At 27.5% G+C, this 17,113-nt stretch overlaps 1 protein-coding gene across 1 annotated transcript; it reads left to right on the top strand.

Moving 5' to 3' along the window:
- Positions 1-6,750: 6,750 nt before the first annotated feature.
- Positions 6,751-8,814, top strand: LOC111613424 (innexin shaking-B-like). The gene has a single exon (XM_023354784.1). It carries the CDS (start codon positions 7,015-7,017, stop codon positions 7,651-7,653), a length of 639 nt encoding a protein of 212 aa, XP_023210552.1. The 5' UTR covers positions 6,751-7,014; the 3' UTR covers positions 7,654-8,814.
- Positions 8,815-17,113: the final 8,299 nt, after the last annotated feature.

Below are 17,113 nucleotides of genomic sequence, written 5' to 3'. Positions count from 1 at the left end.
CTAAGTCGGATTTTTTTATTGCGGCTTGATCGCACTTTTGGAGAATATAATTAAATAATAAACCAAAATGTTTTGTCGTTCGATTCCAATTTTCACCCGAGTTCAAGAATTACTAAGACGACGATTATTTTTCAACTATTTTATTTAAATGCATTTTGGATCGGAATTCTCTTCAGTCTATAAACAATGAATTTGTTTTCTAACAGTTAAAATTTTTAACACACTTATAAAGCAGTAGATCTTTTGTAGAAAGTTACTTTAACTCTGAATTCGAATTAACGAGAATATACTGTAATATATTCAATACCGTTATTAAATAATACAAGATTAAAAATATTAGTTATATAAAACATATGTTTGTGAATTTAAAGTTAATACTGAAAAATAAATAGTCAAATATTAACTCGGATTTAAGTATAGAACGTTACGATGTTACGAAAGCGTAAATAACAAAGTTCGTCAAACTGTGGTCCCTGTTTTTCGAAGTGACAAAACAATTAATTATGTGTTAATAATAAAACGGCGTTGCTCGGATGTGCTAAAAGAATTATATTAATTTTTACAGTACCATCTACGAGCGCATCTGTTGAGTGCAGTTTTTCAACCATAAAGCAAATTTATACATTCGTAAAAAACTCTCAGTCACGAAAGATTGTCGTCAGCAGCGATAGAAAAAGAGCTTCTAAATACTTTAATGGAATCGATGACGAGCGATTTTTGTAAAGCAATTAGCAGCTTTACGGAAAAAATGCCCAATAGAGTTAAATCATAAAAAACGAGAAGCAAGATGAAATCTGCCCTGTTTGTCCAACCAACGCAATTATAAAAGTCTCGGCAGATCACCGGGATCTTCGTGATTTCAATTCGAAACAGGATCGCTCTCGTAAGATAAGGTCTATGATATAAACAAGATATATATAAAAAATAAATATAATTATTGAACAACACAATCGTTAAATTATAATGTCGGAAAATATTTCCTATCAGAAAAAACGACATGTAAAAAAAATTTGTGGATAACAAACCCTTTCATAATATATGATAGTAGTAAATTAGATTTAAGTAACAGAGAATACGAGTCCATCTTTGAAATTAGTTCAGATATGTTAAAAACTAGATTTTCAACAATGTCTATAGATAAATTTTGAATCAAAAGGAAAAATGGATATCCATTTCTGTACGAGACAGCGATGAAAATATTAGTCCCATACGCAACAACATATTCATGTGAAGTGGGATTTTCAACTATGACAGTAATAAAAAATAACTTTAGAGATCGATTTTCAATTATTTCACCGCTTCGACTCGGCTTGACTAATTTAAAACTCATAATAAAAAGTTAATTGAAGAAGAGCAGCAGTAATCTTCTCATTAGCAATGTACCATATATCAAACAAACAAAAATTTTAAATTTATAACTTTTAGTAATTATAGGATTAATATTTCTTTTGTTGTGTACTTATATGCAATAAATTTGTGATTTTTTCAAATAATTTTTTACGATTTTTTGTTGTAATTTTTGACAAGGGTATGTATTTATTAATAATTATAATTAAAAACAACAATAAAAATTAGGCTTTTACTAAATACTATTAATTTAATTTTTTAGTAATCATAAGACTGATATTTTTATTGTCCTATATGCAATGTTTTTGTGATATTATCATGGTTTTCTGTGATTTTGTCAAAGATTTATTTATATAAAATAATTATAATAATTACTTATATTTAAATTTAAATATTATTGTAAGTAAATTATAATAATAATTTTACAATTTACTTCTGTAGTAATTTTTTAATATCTAGTAAAGTTTTTTTTATTAAAACATCACTGCTTTGCGAAATATTTTTCACAAATTTTACCATTTCGCGGGCCAAAAAAAGATTGAGAAACGCTAGTTTACTTTAGTTTTCACTTTTTTTTAACAAAGTTTTGAATAAACTGAATTAACTAAATTGTCATATTAGACTATTTAGATAATAATTATTATTTGAAAAACTGATCGTGTTTTAATTTAAATTAAAATTTTATTAATGTAGTTCATATATCATCATATGACTTTAATTAGTTATTTAATTAATAAAACGATATAATTGAATTCTTATCAAATTTTACAATCATCCGATAAAAATATGGATGAATCCTTTTATTAAATTACAATTCTGATTTAAAAATAAGACACTGAAGCAACATGACCATTGAGAAAGCATGGTTGGCTTTCAGTTCAAAAATTCCAAGTACTGTACTAATTATAATTATAATTATTTTTCAATATCTGCTTTAATTATCATTCTATTAAAACGTTAATTTATCACATGTTGATGGTCTTGCGCTCTTCAACGAGCTGATAACATATAGAAATTCGAACAGTGAAATTTCCATATGTTTTTATGCAGACAAATTTAAAATTTTGACATATATTGCAAAAAGATAACCCGATAACCCGATGTCATCTGTTTATATATCTAAGAATTTTTCTGACAATAAGAGTTAATGTAGTGTCCAACTGAAACTTGTAAGGGATCTACAGATTTTGATTCCTAGAAGGGCGAAAGGAAANGTCTTGCGCTCTTCAACGAGCTGATAACATATAGAAATTCGAACAGTGAAATTTCCATATGTTTTTATGCAGACAAATTTAAAATTTTGACATATATTGCAAAAAGATAACCCGATAACCCGATGTCATCTGTTTATATATCTAAGAATTTTTCTGACAATAAGAGTTAATGTAGTGTCCAACTGAAACTTGTAAGGGATCTACAGATTTTGATTCCTAGAAGGGCGAAAGGAAATTTCTATTCTTATTTACATCTTTTATTGATAAAGAATTATTGTATGTACTTTATTTGTTAAAAATTTTAACATAAATAAACTAATTAACATTTATCTATGAACGAAACTAAATAGAACCTGGAATATTCATGTGACCACCTGTTTTACTGCAGGGTCAAATTCTTTAATAACAAAAGTCTCCCAAATGTGAAATGACTCGTGGTTAATAGGGACACAAATTCGTTCGCAGAAAGAGAATTAGGACTTAAATTTATTAACCTCTTGGGTGCCGTGTTTTCCTTCCAAAGAATGAAAAGCAGCTTTGCCTTTTTGCGGGCTAAACAATTATATTAGTTATTCATTTTGTCACCAGAGTTTAGTGAAGCTTATTAGATCACATGCATCATACTGTGACAGACACAAAGGAAAATATAAGTGATTGTCTAAGCATGTGTTTTTGGAAGTGATCATAAGTATGACTGCTTGATGTCAGTATTCAGTTTTGGTACGGGCAGAGAGAACATTTTCGAAAGCTTGTCAAATAATGAATGAAAGGAGAAATAGAATAAAACCAAAAAAATTACATACTCCATTTTTTTTAATAAAAAGTTTTACATATTTACAATCTTTGAAATAACATTTAAAATTATGTTAATACGTTCAGTTTATTATTTTAACAAACAATAACGTTAAAAACAGTAGTTTCATAATAAATTATTTATTTCATTATAGATTTCACAATTTAATGTTGTTTTTTCAAATTGCAATATTTTGCGCTCAAAATCGATGTTTCTTATTTATTACAAATGTATGACTAAGACTGTTGTGTTTCAAAATTTTACTTAGAATCGTACTATAATTGTTTCTTAAACTAATTTATCAAAAATCCATTTATTTTTACGTCGTCTAGTCCGGAAAATCCATCGGAATGAAATAAAACATTAAATAATTTCTTGGTGTGTAAGCTGGTTCGAATAGCAGTCACATACCTAGAATTCTAGGTCAAACTAGGTCACATCTGAAGCACACTCCCCTGGTGTTTAGAAAAAATTACTGATTAATTTATTCGATAGACAAATATTAATTATTTTATATATTTATTATACTGTTTTATATTTTATAATTATATAAAATAATATAATATATTTATTATATATTTATTAATTATTTTATATATAATTATATAAATTATAATTCCCGCGAGTTTATGAAAATACTGTATCAATACCCTATCCCAGTCATTAATGAATTAGTCTAGCAGCAGAGAAAACTAATTTGTTTGATAAAAATTGTCGGAAAAAGAGTTTCACACAAGCTTGATCTACAAAAATACAAAGTCATTTCTATGTTATTGTGATAAAGTGTGAAGAAACAACGGAAATATGGTCGTTAATAGTGCCGACGTTATCGGACTTAATATTTTTATTTATCCGTTCAAACAAGTTAACAGTATATACATATATAATAACTTTTTTAACGTAATTTCGACTATTCAATAATTAAAACGATAAATATTTTATAATCGGCAATCATTAAATTTGTTATTTTATCAAAAGATGTTAGAAAATTAAATATATTTTCCATCCATTTTCTTCCTGTTTATTTTCTACTTTAAAAAAAATTAATTTTTCAACATGTATCTTCTCAAATTATTAAATGAATAAAATTTCTTTCATATAATATATAGACTTATAATAGTCATCATCATATAATATAAAATTATAAATAATTAATTAATTTAAAATTATACACATATATAAATAAATGTATGTATACAATTCTATTATTATAAACAATAATTTATTTTAAAAAATTTTAAAAAGAGGAAAAATATTTAATATATTTGCGTATTGTAACAATTTACAAGACATTATTAAAATATTATATGCGTGTAATACTGTATTTTAAATTGTAAGTGTTGTTGCGTGTATCGTAATTATCGTTACACGCGTTCGAATGTATTAAAATCTTGTAATATTTTAGTTTTTTTTAACAAGTTTCTGCTTTAATTATCATTCTATTAAAACGTTAATTTATCATATGTTGGTGATAAATTAACATATGATAAACAGATGATGATAACATATAGAAGTTTGAACAGAAACTCTTGTGGGGGGTCTGCAGGTGTTTCAGATTTCTTAGAAATGTTTAGTATAGTTTGACGGGCGAATGGAAATTTTTATTTTTATTAACATCTTTTATTAATAAAGAATTATTGTACGTATGTATTTGTTTAAAATTTTAATTTAAATGAAATTTCATCTATGGACTAAACTGATCAGAAACCTATTGTCTTGTGACTGTAGGAGGTAATGGGTATCACTAATTTGACCTACTTTCGGAACTTGGAATATTCATCTTACGAATACACATTTTAAAAATTACACGTTAATTTTTGCGCGGAAAGCAGTTAAAAATAGCTCGCGTTTTAAATTAATAATCATGTTTCCAGAAGGAACAAACGTGACAGGTATTTCGACACCAGCTGTCCGATTCTATGTGAAATTGAATGACTGCACAGTTGAATACTTTAAAACCAAAATTTAATTCTGTGTACTTAAATAATTAAATAAACTTGATTTGGTAATAAATTGTGTCGTAATATGTCTCGAAATACTATATAGGCTTATACTGTACACTCATAAACAAACCTATTTTATTTAACTTTAGAAAATTGTCTCAGAGTATCGATTTAATATCTTATAATAAATGATCATTAAATATATAGGCGTATAAATAACAAAATTGAATGTAAAATTTATAATTGAACTTCCCAGGAATAATTAAGTAAATTAAGCGTTTAAATTGTTAAAATAAAATGAAAACTAATTAAAGTTTTGAATTAACTAAATTGTTATATTAGACTAAAAAATTATTATTATTTGAAAAATTGGTCGTGTTTTAATTTAAATTAAAATTTCACTAAAGTACTTTGTATATTATCAAATAACTGTTTATTGAAGAATCCTGGAGAGTTTTTGATGAAGTCTGGATGATAGAACTTTTTTATTTATTATGTATTTGCATGTTTAACTAAAGTTACGCCCACGTTACTAAAGTTACTAAACGTGTAACGTTTAGTAACTTTTAGTTATTAAAAGTTACTAAACGTTACTAAAGTAACTAACGTTACACGTAACGTTACGTTATGCGTCGTCAAAGTGGCTCGAAATCCATAATCTCAGCAGTTGATTCGTCAGTTAATACACTAGGGTTTAAAGATATATTTGACACCTTTCCGATACTTTTACTGGCATGCAGATATCTATTTTTATTTCAACAACTATTGCTACAGTTAAATTAGTCTTCTATAAATCAGTAGGAATAGCCTTGAAATTCCCGCTTGCGGCAAATGACGAGTTTCAGTTGTCTCGACAACCAACGAGAGTACTTCAATGATATAAGCTTTTATATTTTAAAATTACGATTTTTCAAAAACTATTCACTGAAATTCTTTCAAATTTTCAGGATCCATTTCTTAAAATGTCCTTTTATCAATGATGTTCTCAGTTTTTGATTATCTACACTTTTACATATTTAATGTCCACAAGGTGGAAAGAGTTTAATAAAAAAACAAACTACCGAAATACCTTAACAATGTTTTAATTAATAGAATTAAACATTTATAAATAATTAATTTCATAAAATAAAATTTAAATCGTAAAAAATTATTTAAATTTTTTTATTTAAACATATTTTAAAATAAAATATTCAATTTGACTAATTAAGAACCTAAGAGGGCGTTGGTTTAGTCTCGCGCCAAGACATTTCAGTAAAAGATTTAATTTGAAAAATGTTGAAGGTTTTCAAATTTGATGTGGTAAAGAACTTAGTGAGAATAAACAGAATAGTGATAGATAGCATTGTATTTCGTCTCCATTATATTTATACTGTGGTTATATTACTTTTTTTTGTGCCTTTCTATCAGCAACGCAATATGTCGGTGAACCCATTTTCTGTATGGAAAGAAAAACATCGATAAACACGTGATGGATACTTACTGTTGGATTCGCGGCACATTTACAGTAAAAAAGCCAAATATGAGCGAAGAAGGAAGCATTTTTCCCGGAATCAATTCAAAATATGAAAACCAAGAACATTTCTATCAGCATACATATTATCAATGGGTCTGCTTCTTCCTGTTTCTTTAATCTTTCCTCTTCTACGTGCCAAGACGGGTGTGGAAACACTGCGAAAGTGGCTTAATTCAGACTTTGAGTCTGAAGAGTGACAACATCATGTGCGAAGAAATTCATAAGCGGGAAAATAATGCTGCTGTAGTTAAGTTCTTACACGAAAGTTTGGGATGTCACGATTGTTACGCTCTTCGTTACTTTGCTTGTGAATTACTGTGTCTAATTAATGCCATTTCTCAAATGTATTTGGTTGATGTATTTTTAAATGGCGAATTCTTAAATTACGGAATAGAAGTAATTAAATATAACATGAACGATGATGATAATTTAATAAATCCGATGCTAGAAACGTTCCCAAGGATGAGCAAATGTTTTTTTTACTATTATGGATTGTCCGGTAATATAATAAAAATTGATAATTTGTGTATGTTACCTTTAAATGTAATTAACGAAAAGATTTTTATAGTTTTATGGTTCTGGTTTATCGTTTTAATTTTATTGAGTGCCATATCTGTTGTATACCGTATTATTTTAATAACAAGTGGAAAGATGAGATTGTATATCTTATCCATACGTTACAGGCTTGTACAGGAAACTTATTTGGAATTGTTGATTAAGCGATTGTCTGTAGGAGATTGGTTCATCGTATATATGCTTGGTAAGAATATTGACAGATTTATTTCAACCGAAATTCTATGCGAATTTTCGAAACGAGTTAATGGAATGGCAGAAAATGCTTGAATTTTAGCCTGTGTTGTTGTTATATGAATTACAAATTTAGTAATTCATTTTACTTTATTCATTATTATTAATAGTCTTTTTAAAGTAATTTTTAAAAAATGGCAATTTGTATTTTTTTAGTTTATATTATTAATCTTTATTATTAAAAATATGAAAAGTTTTTAACTTGTTTATAAATATTACTTTATAATAATCTATATGTGAAGTTTGAGGCCTTATAATATACCATAATAAGTAAAATATGGCAATAAGGCTTAGTAATATGAGATTCTAATTGAGATGTTGGGAAAATGTTTCTCTTTTTTTTAATAATTTAAACTGTTTTTACTGTAAGTTTGTCTTATTAATTAATAGAATGATAAGAAACAGACATTAAAGAATAATTATAATTAAAATTAGTACTTGGATTTTTTGAACTGCAAGCCAACTATACTTTCTCAATGGTCATGTTTTAGTTTTTAATCAGAATTGTAATTTAATAAAAGGATTCATCCATATTTTTAACGGATGATTGTAAAATCTGATAAAAATTCGATTATATCGTTTTATTAATTAAATAACTAATTAAAGTCATTTGATGATATATGAAGTACAAAGTTACTTCTTACCAGGTACTGGTTCAATATATATAATAGACACACATTTTATGTGTCTATTATATGAAGTACATTAATAAAATTTTAATTTAAATTAAAACGATCAGTTTTTCAAATAATAATTATGTTCTAAATAGACTAATATAACAATTCAGTTTATTCAAAACTTTAATTAGTTTTCACTTTTTTTTTAACAATCTAAACTAGCGTTTGTCAACTTTTTTTGGCTCGCGAAATGTTAAAATTTGTGAAAATATTTCGTGGACCAGTGGTGTTTTAATAAAAAAAATTACTAGATATTAAAGAATTACTGCAGAAGTAAATTGTAAAATTATTATTATAATTTACTTACAATAATATTTAAATGTAAATATAAATAATTATTACAATTATTTTATATAAATAAATCTTTGACAAAATCACAGAAAACCATGATAATATCACAAAAACATTGCATATAGGACTTTAAAAATATTAGTCTTATGATTACTAAAAAATTAAATTAATAGTATTTACTAAAAGTGTATTTTTATTTTTGTTTTTAATTATAATTATTAATAAATACGAGCCCTTGTAAAAAATAAAAAATCGTAAAAAATTATTTGAAAAAATCACAAATTTATTGCATATAAGTACACAACAACAAAAAAAAAAGATATCAATCCTATAATTACTAAAAATTATAAATTTAAAATTTTTGTTTATTTGGTATATGGTACATTGCTAATGAAAAGATTTCTGCTGCTCTTCTTCAATTAACTTCAATTATGGGTTGTAAATTAGTCAAGCCGAGTCGAAGCGGTGAAATAATTGAAAATCGATTTTTAAACTTATTTTTTGTTACTGTCATAGTTGAAAATCCCGCTCCACATGCATATGCTGTTGCATATGGGACTAATATTTTCATTGCTTTCTCGTACAGAAATAGATATCCATTTTTTCTTTTGATAAAAAATTTATCTATAGACATTGTTGAAAATCTAGTTTCAAACATATCTGAACTAATTTCAAGGATATACTCGTATTCTCTGTAACTTAAATCTAATTTATTACTATCATATACAGTAGTTTAGCAATGGGTGTGCAAAGGCGCATCATGCACCGGACGCCACTCGCAGAGGGGCGCCGAATGGTCTCCAAGAAAAAAAAATTTTCCGGAAAGGTAGTCAAGAGACCGAGATTCGAGTCAAAATAAAATACAAAATGGCTACCCTCATTTACAAACAGGCAAAACAGCCACCTTACCCCACCAAAGGCAGGTAGGGAAGAGTACCACCCACAGTCATTCTAAGAAGTAAACTCTGACCTTAGGACTGAACACGTAGTATTTTCTTTGTTAAATAAAATTTGTAATCTAATTTTGTAAATTTGGGAGTACTTCAAATACTCCTTACTATTTCAGTATCAATTGCTAGCTGTGAACATTCTTTCAGCAAATAAAATTAATCTTCACATATCTAGGATCGACGATGGGACAAAATCGCCTAAGTGATCTAGCAATACATAGTACTTATTTGTATTAATGTATTATAATATTAAATTATTATTAATAAATATATCTACTTACAGTATATATAATATATATATTAACTTTGTTTGTTGTTTAAAAACTGTGTTTTTAAGACAATTATATAAATATGTAAAATAAATATATATATAGATTAGTATGTCCGCTTTTTTTTTCTGACACAGACACATTTCCGAATCCAATCCTAGTCTTGATTTTTTAACTAGATTTTTTTTGTCTCAAATTTAAAGCCTAACCTGAACCTGTCTCTCTATCCCGAAAAACAGTTCAGCATTTTGTAGAAGCGTATTTAGGTAATGACTATTCGTAATATATTATAGATATTTTATGTAGGTACTACATTCTATTATTATTTGCATTATATTCTTATCACGAGTAAATTCAATATATTATATTACTATATGTGTTTCTGAAAAGGGGGAGGGGGCGCCAGTTACGTTCGCTACGCCACTGATCATATATTATGAAAAGGTTTTTTTATCCACAAATTTATTTCAAATGTCGTTTTTTCTGATGGGAAATATTTTTCGACACTATTACTTAACGATTGTAAGTGTTGCTCAAATTGGTCCAGAAATCATTTCTTATGGATTTCAATGAGATTTTNGAGTCAAAATAAAATACAAAATGGCTACCCTCATTTACAAACAGGCAAAACAGCCACCTTACCCCACCAAAGGCAGGTAGGGAAGAGTACCACCCACAGTCATTCTAAGAAGTAAACTCTGACCTTAGGACTGAACACGTAGTATTTTCTTTGTTAAATAAAATTTGTAATCTAATTTTGTAAATTTGGGAGTACTTCAAATACTCCTTACTATTTCAGTATCAATTGCTAGCTGTGAACATTCTTTCAGCAAATAAAATTAATCTTCACATATCTAGGATCGACGATGGGACAAAATCGCCTAAGTGATCTAGCAATACATAGTACTTATTTGTATTAATGTATTATAATATTAAATTATTATTAATAAATATATCTACTTACAGTATATATAATATATATATTAACTTTGTTTGTTGTTTAAAAACTGTGTTTTTAAGACAATTATATAAATATGTAAAATAAATATATATATAGATTAGTATGTCCGCTTTTTTTTTCTGACACAGACACATTTCCGAATCCAATCCTAGTCTTGATTTTTTAACTAGATTTTTTTTGTCTCAAATTTAAAGCCTAACCTGAACCTGTCTCTCTATCCCGAAAAACAGTTCAGCATTTTGTAGAAGCGTATTTAGGTAATGACTATTCGTAATATATTATAGATATTTTATGTAGGTACTACATTCTATTATTATTTGCATTATATTCTTATCACGAGTAAATTCAATATATTATATTACTATATGTGTTTCTGAAAAGGGGGAGGGGGCGCCAGTTACGTTCGCTACGCCACTGATCATATATTATGAAAAGGTTTTTTTATCCACAAATTTATTTCAAATGTCGTTTTTTCTGATGGGAAATATTTTTCGACACTATTACTTAACGATTGTAAGTGTTGCTCAAATTGGTCCAGAAATCATTTCTTATGGATTTCAATGAGATTTTACTAAAAATTTTATAAATTTTATTGATTATTTTTAAAACTGTTTAAAGTGGCCCAGAGATTGTTTTTTTCAAAATGATTAGAACTATTTGATTATTCAATTTTTCTTGGATATTCAGTCTAAAAATTAAAATAAATGAGAAAAATGCATATAAACATAATTTTCTGAGCTTTATAATTATTTTTATTTAATTTCACAAATTATACTCAGTATATTTTGTGAAATTAAATAAAATGTGCAAGTGATTGAAATGGGGAAAAAAGTTGGTTTGTGAACGGGTCATTCTAAGTTAAGAGGTACTTTCAACGTCCATGAGAAAAAATCACATTTTTTTCAAAAATTTGTTTGAAATAATGTTATCATCTCTCAAAACTCACCATCTTCTTTATGGTCACTTAAATTCATTACTTAAATATACTAATTTAGTCACAATAGTACTTCAAACATGAAAAACATATCTCTCCTGGCCTGTCTCCTAACCGATTCTGTTCGTGTATCAGTAATTTTAAATAGATAGAAATGTAATGAAATATGAAAATCATTCATTTTAATAAAATGGGATAAGTAAATTATTGTAATCTAACAAGTAAAATTACGTAATATTTCTTTTTCATAAAAAAATATTTACATCTAATTTGTCCCGCATTTTTCGCGTCTCGTCCCCTGGCATTTTGTATTTGTCAAAAAACGATGTTTGTTTACTTTGTCGCGGGAAATTGTGACCTTGAACACATTTCATTGGATGTGAAGTTAGCAGCAAGCATCAAGCGAGCTAACCACGCAGCAATTTTCTCAGTGATTTCGGTAACGTTACTCTGTGGGTACAGTTGTGAAAGAGTGAAGTGATCTCTCCCCTGGTAAGTTTTATTTTGTGATTATTTATCTAAGAACTTTATTTTATTTGTATATTTACTGTTATTTGTGCATAGATTCTCATATTTATTTGTTAATTGTGTACGATAAATACTCTTACGATTATTTCGGTTTTCTAATGAAAAATTATCTTCTTTGTCATATCTCCCCTGCCTTTTAAGATTCCAGGGGAGATATAAAAACGTCAGATCATAGTATTTTTATGGATAACACGTGAACTGTCGTTCCGTAATTTAGTCAATATACATTTTTACTCTTTTAGCCTATCTCATACATTTAATTATGGTATAATATGTCTTTTACAGAATATGTTAGCAAGGAAAAAATGGCACATGAAGAACGCCTAGAAAAAAATCGTGTAGCAGAAAGATTAAGGTACCAATGCATAAAAAATGACCCTGACAAATACGTACTACAAAAACTTAAAGAACATGAAAAGTATCAAAAGAAAAAAGAAAAAGGAATTGTTAAGACTGTGAACCAAATGACCCCCCAAGAACAGCGAGAAGCTAGAAAATTGAGAAGAGAAAAAGCAAAGAATCGTAGATGTCGTTTAGCACTTCAAATCATAAGTAATGAATCCACAACCCTTCCTAGTTCGGATAATGAAGACCCACTGCTACTACCACCTCCTCAGAATGAAGATATTAACAGGCTGCTTGAAAATAAACAGTCTGATAATTTAATAATTATAAAATGAATAAATAAAGTTGATTCTTAAAAAAAAGTCTATTTTCTTTCATAAAGCAATGTTAAAGTCTCTCTCTCCCCTGTTCATAAAGTATCGTACCTTGTACTGTACACCTAGTCTCTCCCCTGTATTGAGTATCTCCCCTGGTCATTCATAAAACAAGATAAAATAAATAAATTGACTGGCCACCTTGCAGATATGCACAAATTAGTTATTTCGATAAAAATGTTACATATTTAGATTAAATTTCTAACATTTATGTCGTGGCCACATCTCTTAACCAGTGAGTACCTCTTAACTTAGAATGACCCGAACACAGTTTGAGAAGTGCTACTGCATAGTGAGATAAAGAAATACCAGCATATATATACTTGACTATACATTTTATATATTCTTGACTGCATTGCATTTTCTTTTATGATTAATGCTTGAAAATTATACATTAGAAATAATTTCTACAACTGAAAGTGATAATTTATTTGTTTCCTGATTATACAGAATGCTTTATATACTGAAAACATCTATGCTAAATGTTTTGTCAGATTTTTCATTGTCAGTTTTAATTCTAGTAGTTGTATTTGGAGTAAAAATGAACTGAAATTTTACTTATATTTGTTTGAAAATCATTCATTTTTTAAACTTTATATTTAATTTAAAGTATATTAATTTATTAATAAACAGGCTCTTTCTTTTTTGTTTAAAAATTTAGTTTAACATATTCACCCAGTGAACATAGTAATGTTTAATCTTTCATATAGAGTATTATTTAGATTTATTTGTGAATTTTGAGTAATATCATTGATAAATCTATGTATAAATTAAGCTAAATTCCTATATTTTTCTAATATACAGTAAAACCTCAAATGTTGAATACACTCTCTAACCTGAATACTTTAGATCTTCACTCCAGGTGTCCAACTTAGTGAGGTTTTACTATAATTTATTTTTAGTGTACGTAAAATAAAAATTATTTTAATTTAAGACAAATAGAATTACTTAATTTTTTTGTTGTTTTTAGTACTTCAGTCTGTGGGCACTAAGAGTACTTCCATTTTAATTTTAATCATGCTTGTCATGGATTTGATCAGGCTCTTAGGTATGTTCACAGTTGTAGACTGGGTTAAGATTAAACAATCTGGTTGTGAAACTTGTCATTCATTGGCAATAAACATCTGTGAATGGAAAGGGTTATCTGGACTAAAAGACATGGCAGAGAAGAGACAGGTTGCTGCATTTGTTTTAGCTTTGCTTAAAAGGTCTTTAAATTAAGACAAAGAGACCAGTTATGATGAAGATATTTGTATTTTGATATTAACATATTTACACTCTTTTCACCCCACTTTCTGGGATTGTGCTTGATAGGATGACAGCTATATCACCTTAAGTAATATTATAAATTCTACCTTGTTTCTCTTCAGAATATAAGCCTGTATTTTCTCAAAACTGTTGCATGTTGCAGAATATTAGGAGCAGTCTGAAATCATAACATTTACAATCTTGGTCACATGGCAGTGGAGACTCACTGCTCTAGCCAGAGAGATTAGTCTGTACAAGCTAGACCAGATTATTTATACATAATGTATAAACGATAAATACATTGATTTCTTCTCTGTCCCAAATTTCAACCCTAAACAGAATGACTAGTTTCCAAATGAATTGGTTAAATAGTCATGCACCCAATGAGGGTTGTCAAGGGGTGAGAGGTGGAGCTGAAATATCTGGTACTGATCATCCATGGAGAATTTCTGGAGTCTTTTTTCCATCCAGATTCCTTAGATCAAGAGACTAACACCTTAACAATCTCATTCACCCGGCCACCAAATTATTTAATGATTATAAATAATAAGATTAATTTTGACCAGTACATCAGAAAAATTTTTCATCTTGTCAGGTATGAATTTTTTTGATGGGCAGATGGTTGAAGTGATAAAAGCACTAGCCGTCATCTCACTATTTTGGTGAACCCAAGTTAAATCTTGGTTTGATCCTCAGAAATTTCCATGAATATAATCTGAGTATACTTTCTGGCTTCTTTCATTCTGTCCTGGTCGTGGCTAAACTCACAGTAAAAGAGATGAAGATTTTCTTAGTGCCCACAAAGCAAGGAGTTAAAAACAATATGTAACTTTATAATGAAAAAATCTAGACTTTATAAATTAAAATGTGTTGTTTCAAATGTATAATTTAAAAATGATTTTTGAATTTATGTATTTATTTTTTTTTACAGATGGATAAAGATATTGCTCTATAGCTTTTACAAGTTAAAGGTGTTAATTAACCGATCTTTATTTTTGTTTTAATCATGAAATATTACATAAAAGCAATCATTTTAATTCATTCTTGGATTCTTGTTTTTGCTAGCCAATGCCTTAATATGTGTCGACCCAACTGTGAAAAATTCAGATTAGAAGCTTGTCCTTGTGGACAGATATAAATGAACACGATTGTATAGCTCTTTTAAATCGTGAACATTCTAACAGCAAAACCTTTCAAGCTGCTCTAAATTCATTTACTCTAAAAAATGAACAAAATCTCAATAAATTACTACTAATAAATGCAACTATTAGCTTCAGTAATTTATCTGGATTGACAAAAAGTGATATGAATCACTTAAGTAATGAGAAACATTTAAAGTTTTCTCACTTAAAAAGGATCTTAAAGCTTTGCTAAGTATGGACCAAATATTTTCTCTTATATAATTTTCAGCCAGGATCGAAGATCTATTTAGAAACATTGTTTTGTGGTAAATTTTAAAGAGTTAAACTGTGGATTTAGGAATTCAAAAACGAGAAGTGTCTGTACTTAATGTTTAATAATCTTATTGTTACATTATTGTTTATATAGAGTTGTTATTTTAATGAAAAATTACAAAGCCTTGTAAATATTGTTATACAAAAAATACATTTCTATATTTGTATGTGTAAGATATTAAATGACAAACATTTGTAATGTTTTTAATTCTGTTATATAAAGATCATGTTTAAACAAATTTAAATCTTGTTCATTTTTACTTTCCCAGCTCTGTAATATATGAGAGAGGTGTGGCGATTAGTCAAAAAATGACTCCCAAGATTTATTTTTGAGACACTTTGAAACTCCAAAAAATGGAAAAAAAAATTTGTTTTTTTCTCCTGTATATATAAATATTAGTGTGTATGTGAGGGGCTTGATTTTGTTCACCCTAATTGAAGCTTAATAACGCCGTATGTACAAGTTTGAGCGGATGAAGATATCTGAAACTCGCCCTGTAAATACTGTATACGCAGGGGTGATTGTTAAACTTTACATTGGTGCCATCTGGGAAACACAATAGTAACTATCTTCAGATACACAAATATTATTTTATACATTACAAAAAGAAAAAATTAACTTATTAAATATTACACAATAATAATTAGAAAGTATTATCTAAATTTTTTTATGATAACTCTGATGAATTTTATTATTATAATAATAATAATTTCATTATTTTAATATACTTGAATTTAATTAATGGTAAATATCTTAGCGATGAGAAATGAATTTATTTATTTAAATAATGCTTTTAAATAATGAAAAACATTTAATATATTAAATTATTTTTATTTCTTAGATAGCTTCTACGTCATAGGAAAGTCACAGGAAATAGAATGGCGTCACCTCACCTGCCGCAGGGGTTTCTGCGGTCACGTCACCTGCCACGTCATCGCTGAAACACGTGCTTTTGTTTACAATATTTCTTACTATTATATTTTGTAAATTAATTAACAAAGTTAAATAAAAATGTAAAAAAATACAGAAAGCGATGAATAACAAATATATAAGAGCATAAATTAGTACAAAAACTGACAAAATAATAAAAAAAATATACATTAATTAGAGCAAATAAATTTAATTAGATTTTAATTTTTTTTATTTATATAATCTGACAAAACACATTATTTAGTCTTAGAAACATTTTCCCGAGTGAAATACAACAATTACATTCTAATTTAAATATACATAGTAATCTAAACATGATTCGTATATCTAAGTGGAATGTTTATTTAAAAAATCGAAAATGACAAATTTATTTAAAAATAAAATACAAATAAAAACTAACTATGTAAAATATAAACAAAAAAAGAAGATGGCATATTCTGTTTATGTCTAGGATATATAGTTCTAGAGAAATATAAAAGTAAAAACGCCGGCCTATATGTACACGGGTGAAGGTTTTCAACTTTCTAAACCGGT

This window comes from Centruroides sculpturatus, unplaced genomic scaffold (assembly GCF_000671375.1).
Source record: "Centruroides sculpturatus isolate CEXI.00-Female unplaced genomic scaffold, Cexi_2.0 scaffold1740, whole genome shotgun sequence".
In the NCBI taxonomy this organism is placed as follows: Eukaryota; Metazoa; Arthropoda; class Arachnida; order Scorpiones; family Buthidae; genus Centruroides; species Centruroides sculpturatus.
Note: the sequence above shows the minus strand (reverse complement) of the source record. Positions and strands in the feature narration are given on the sequence as shown.

Coding starts and splice junctions, on each gene's coding strand:
- LOC111613424 (XM_023354784.1), top strand. CDS start 7,015: ATGTGCGAAGAAATTCATAAGCGGGAAAATAATGCTGCTGTAGTTAAG.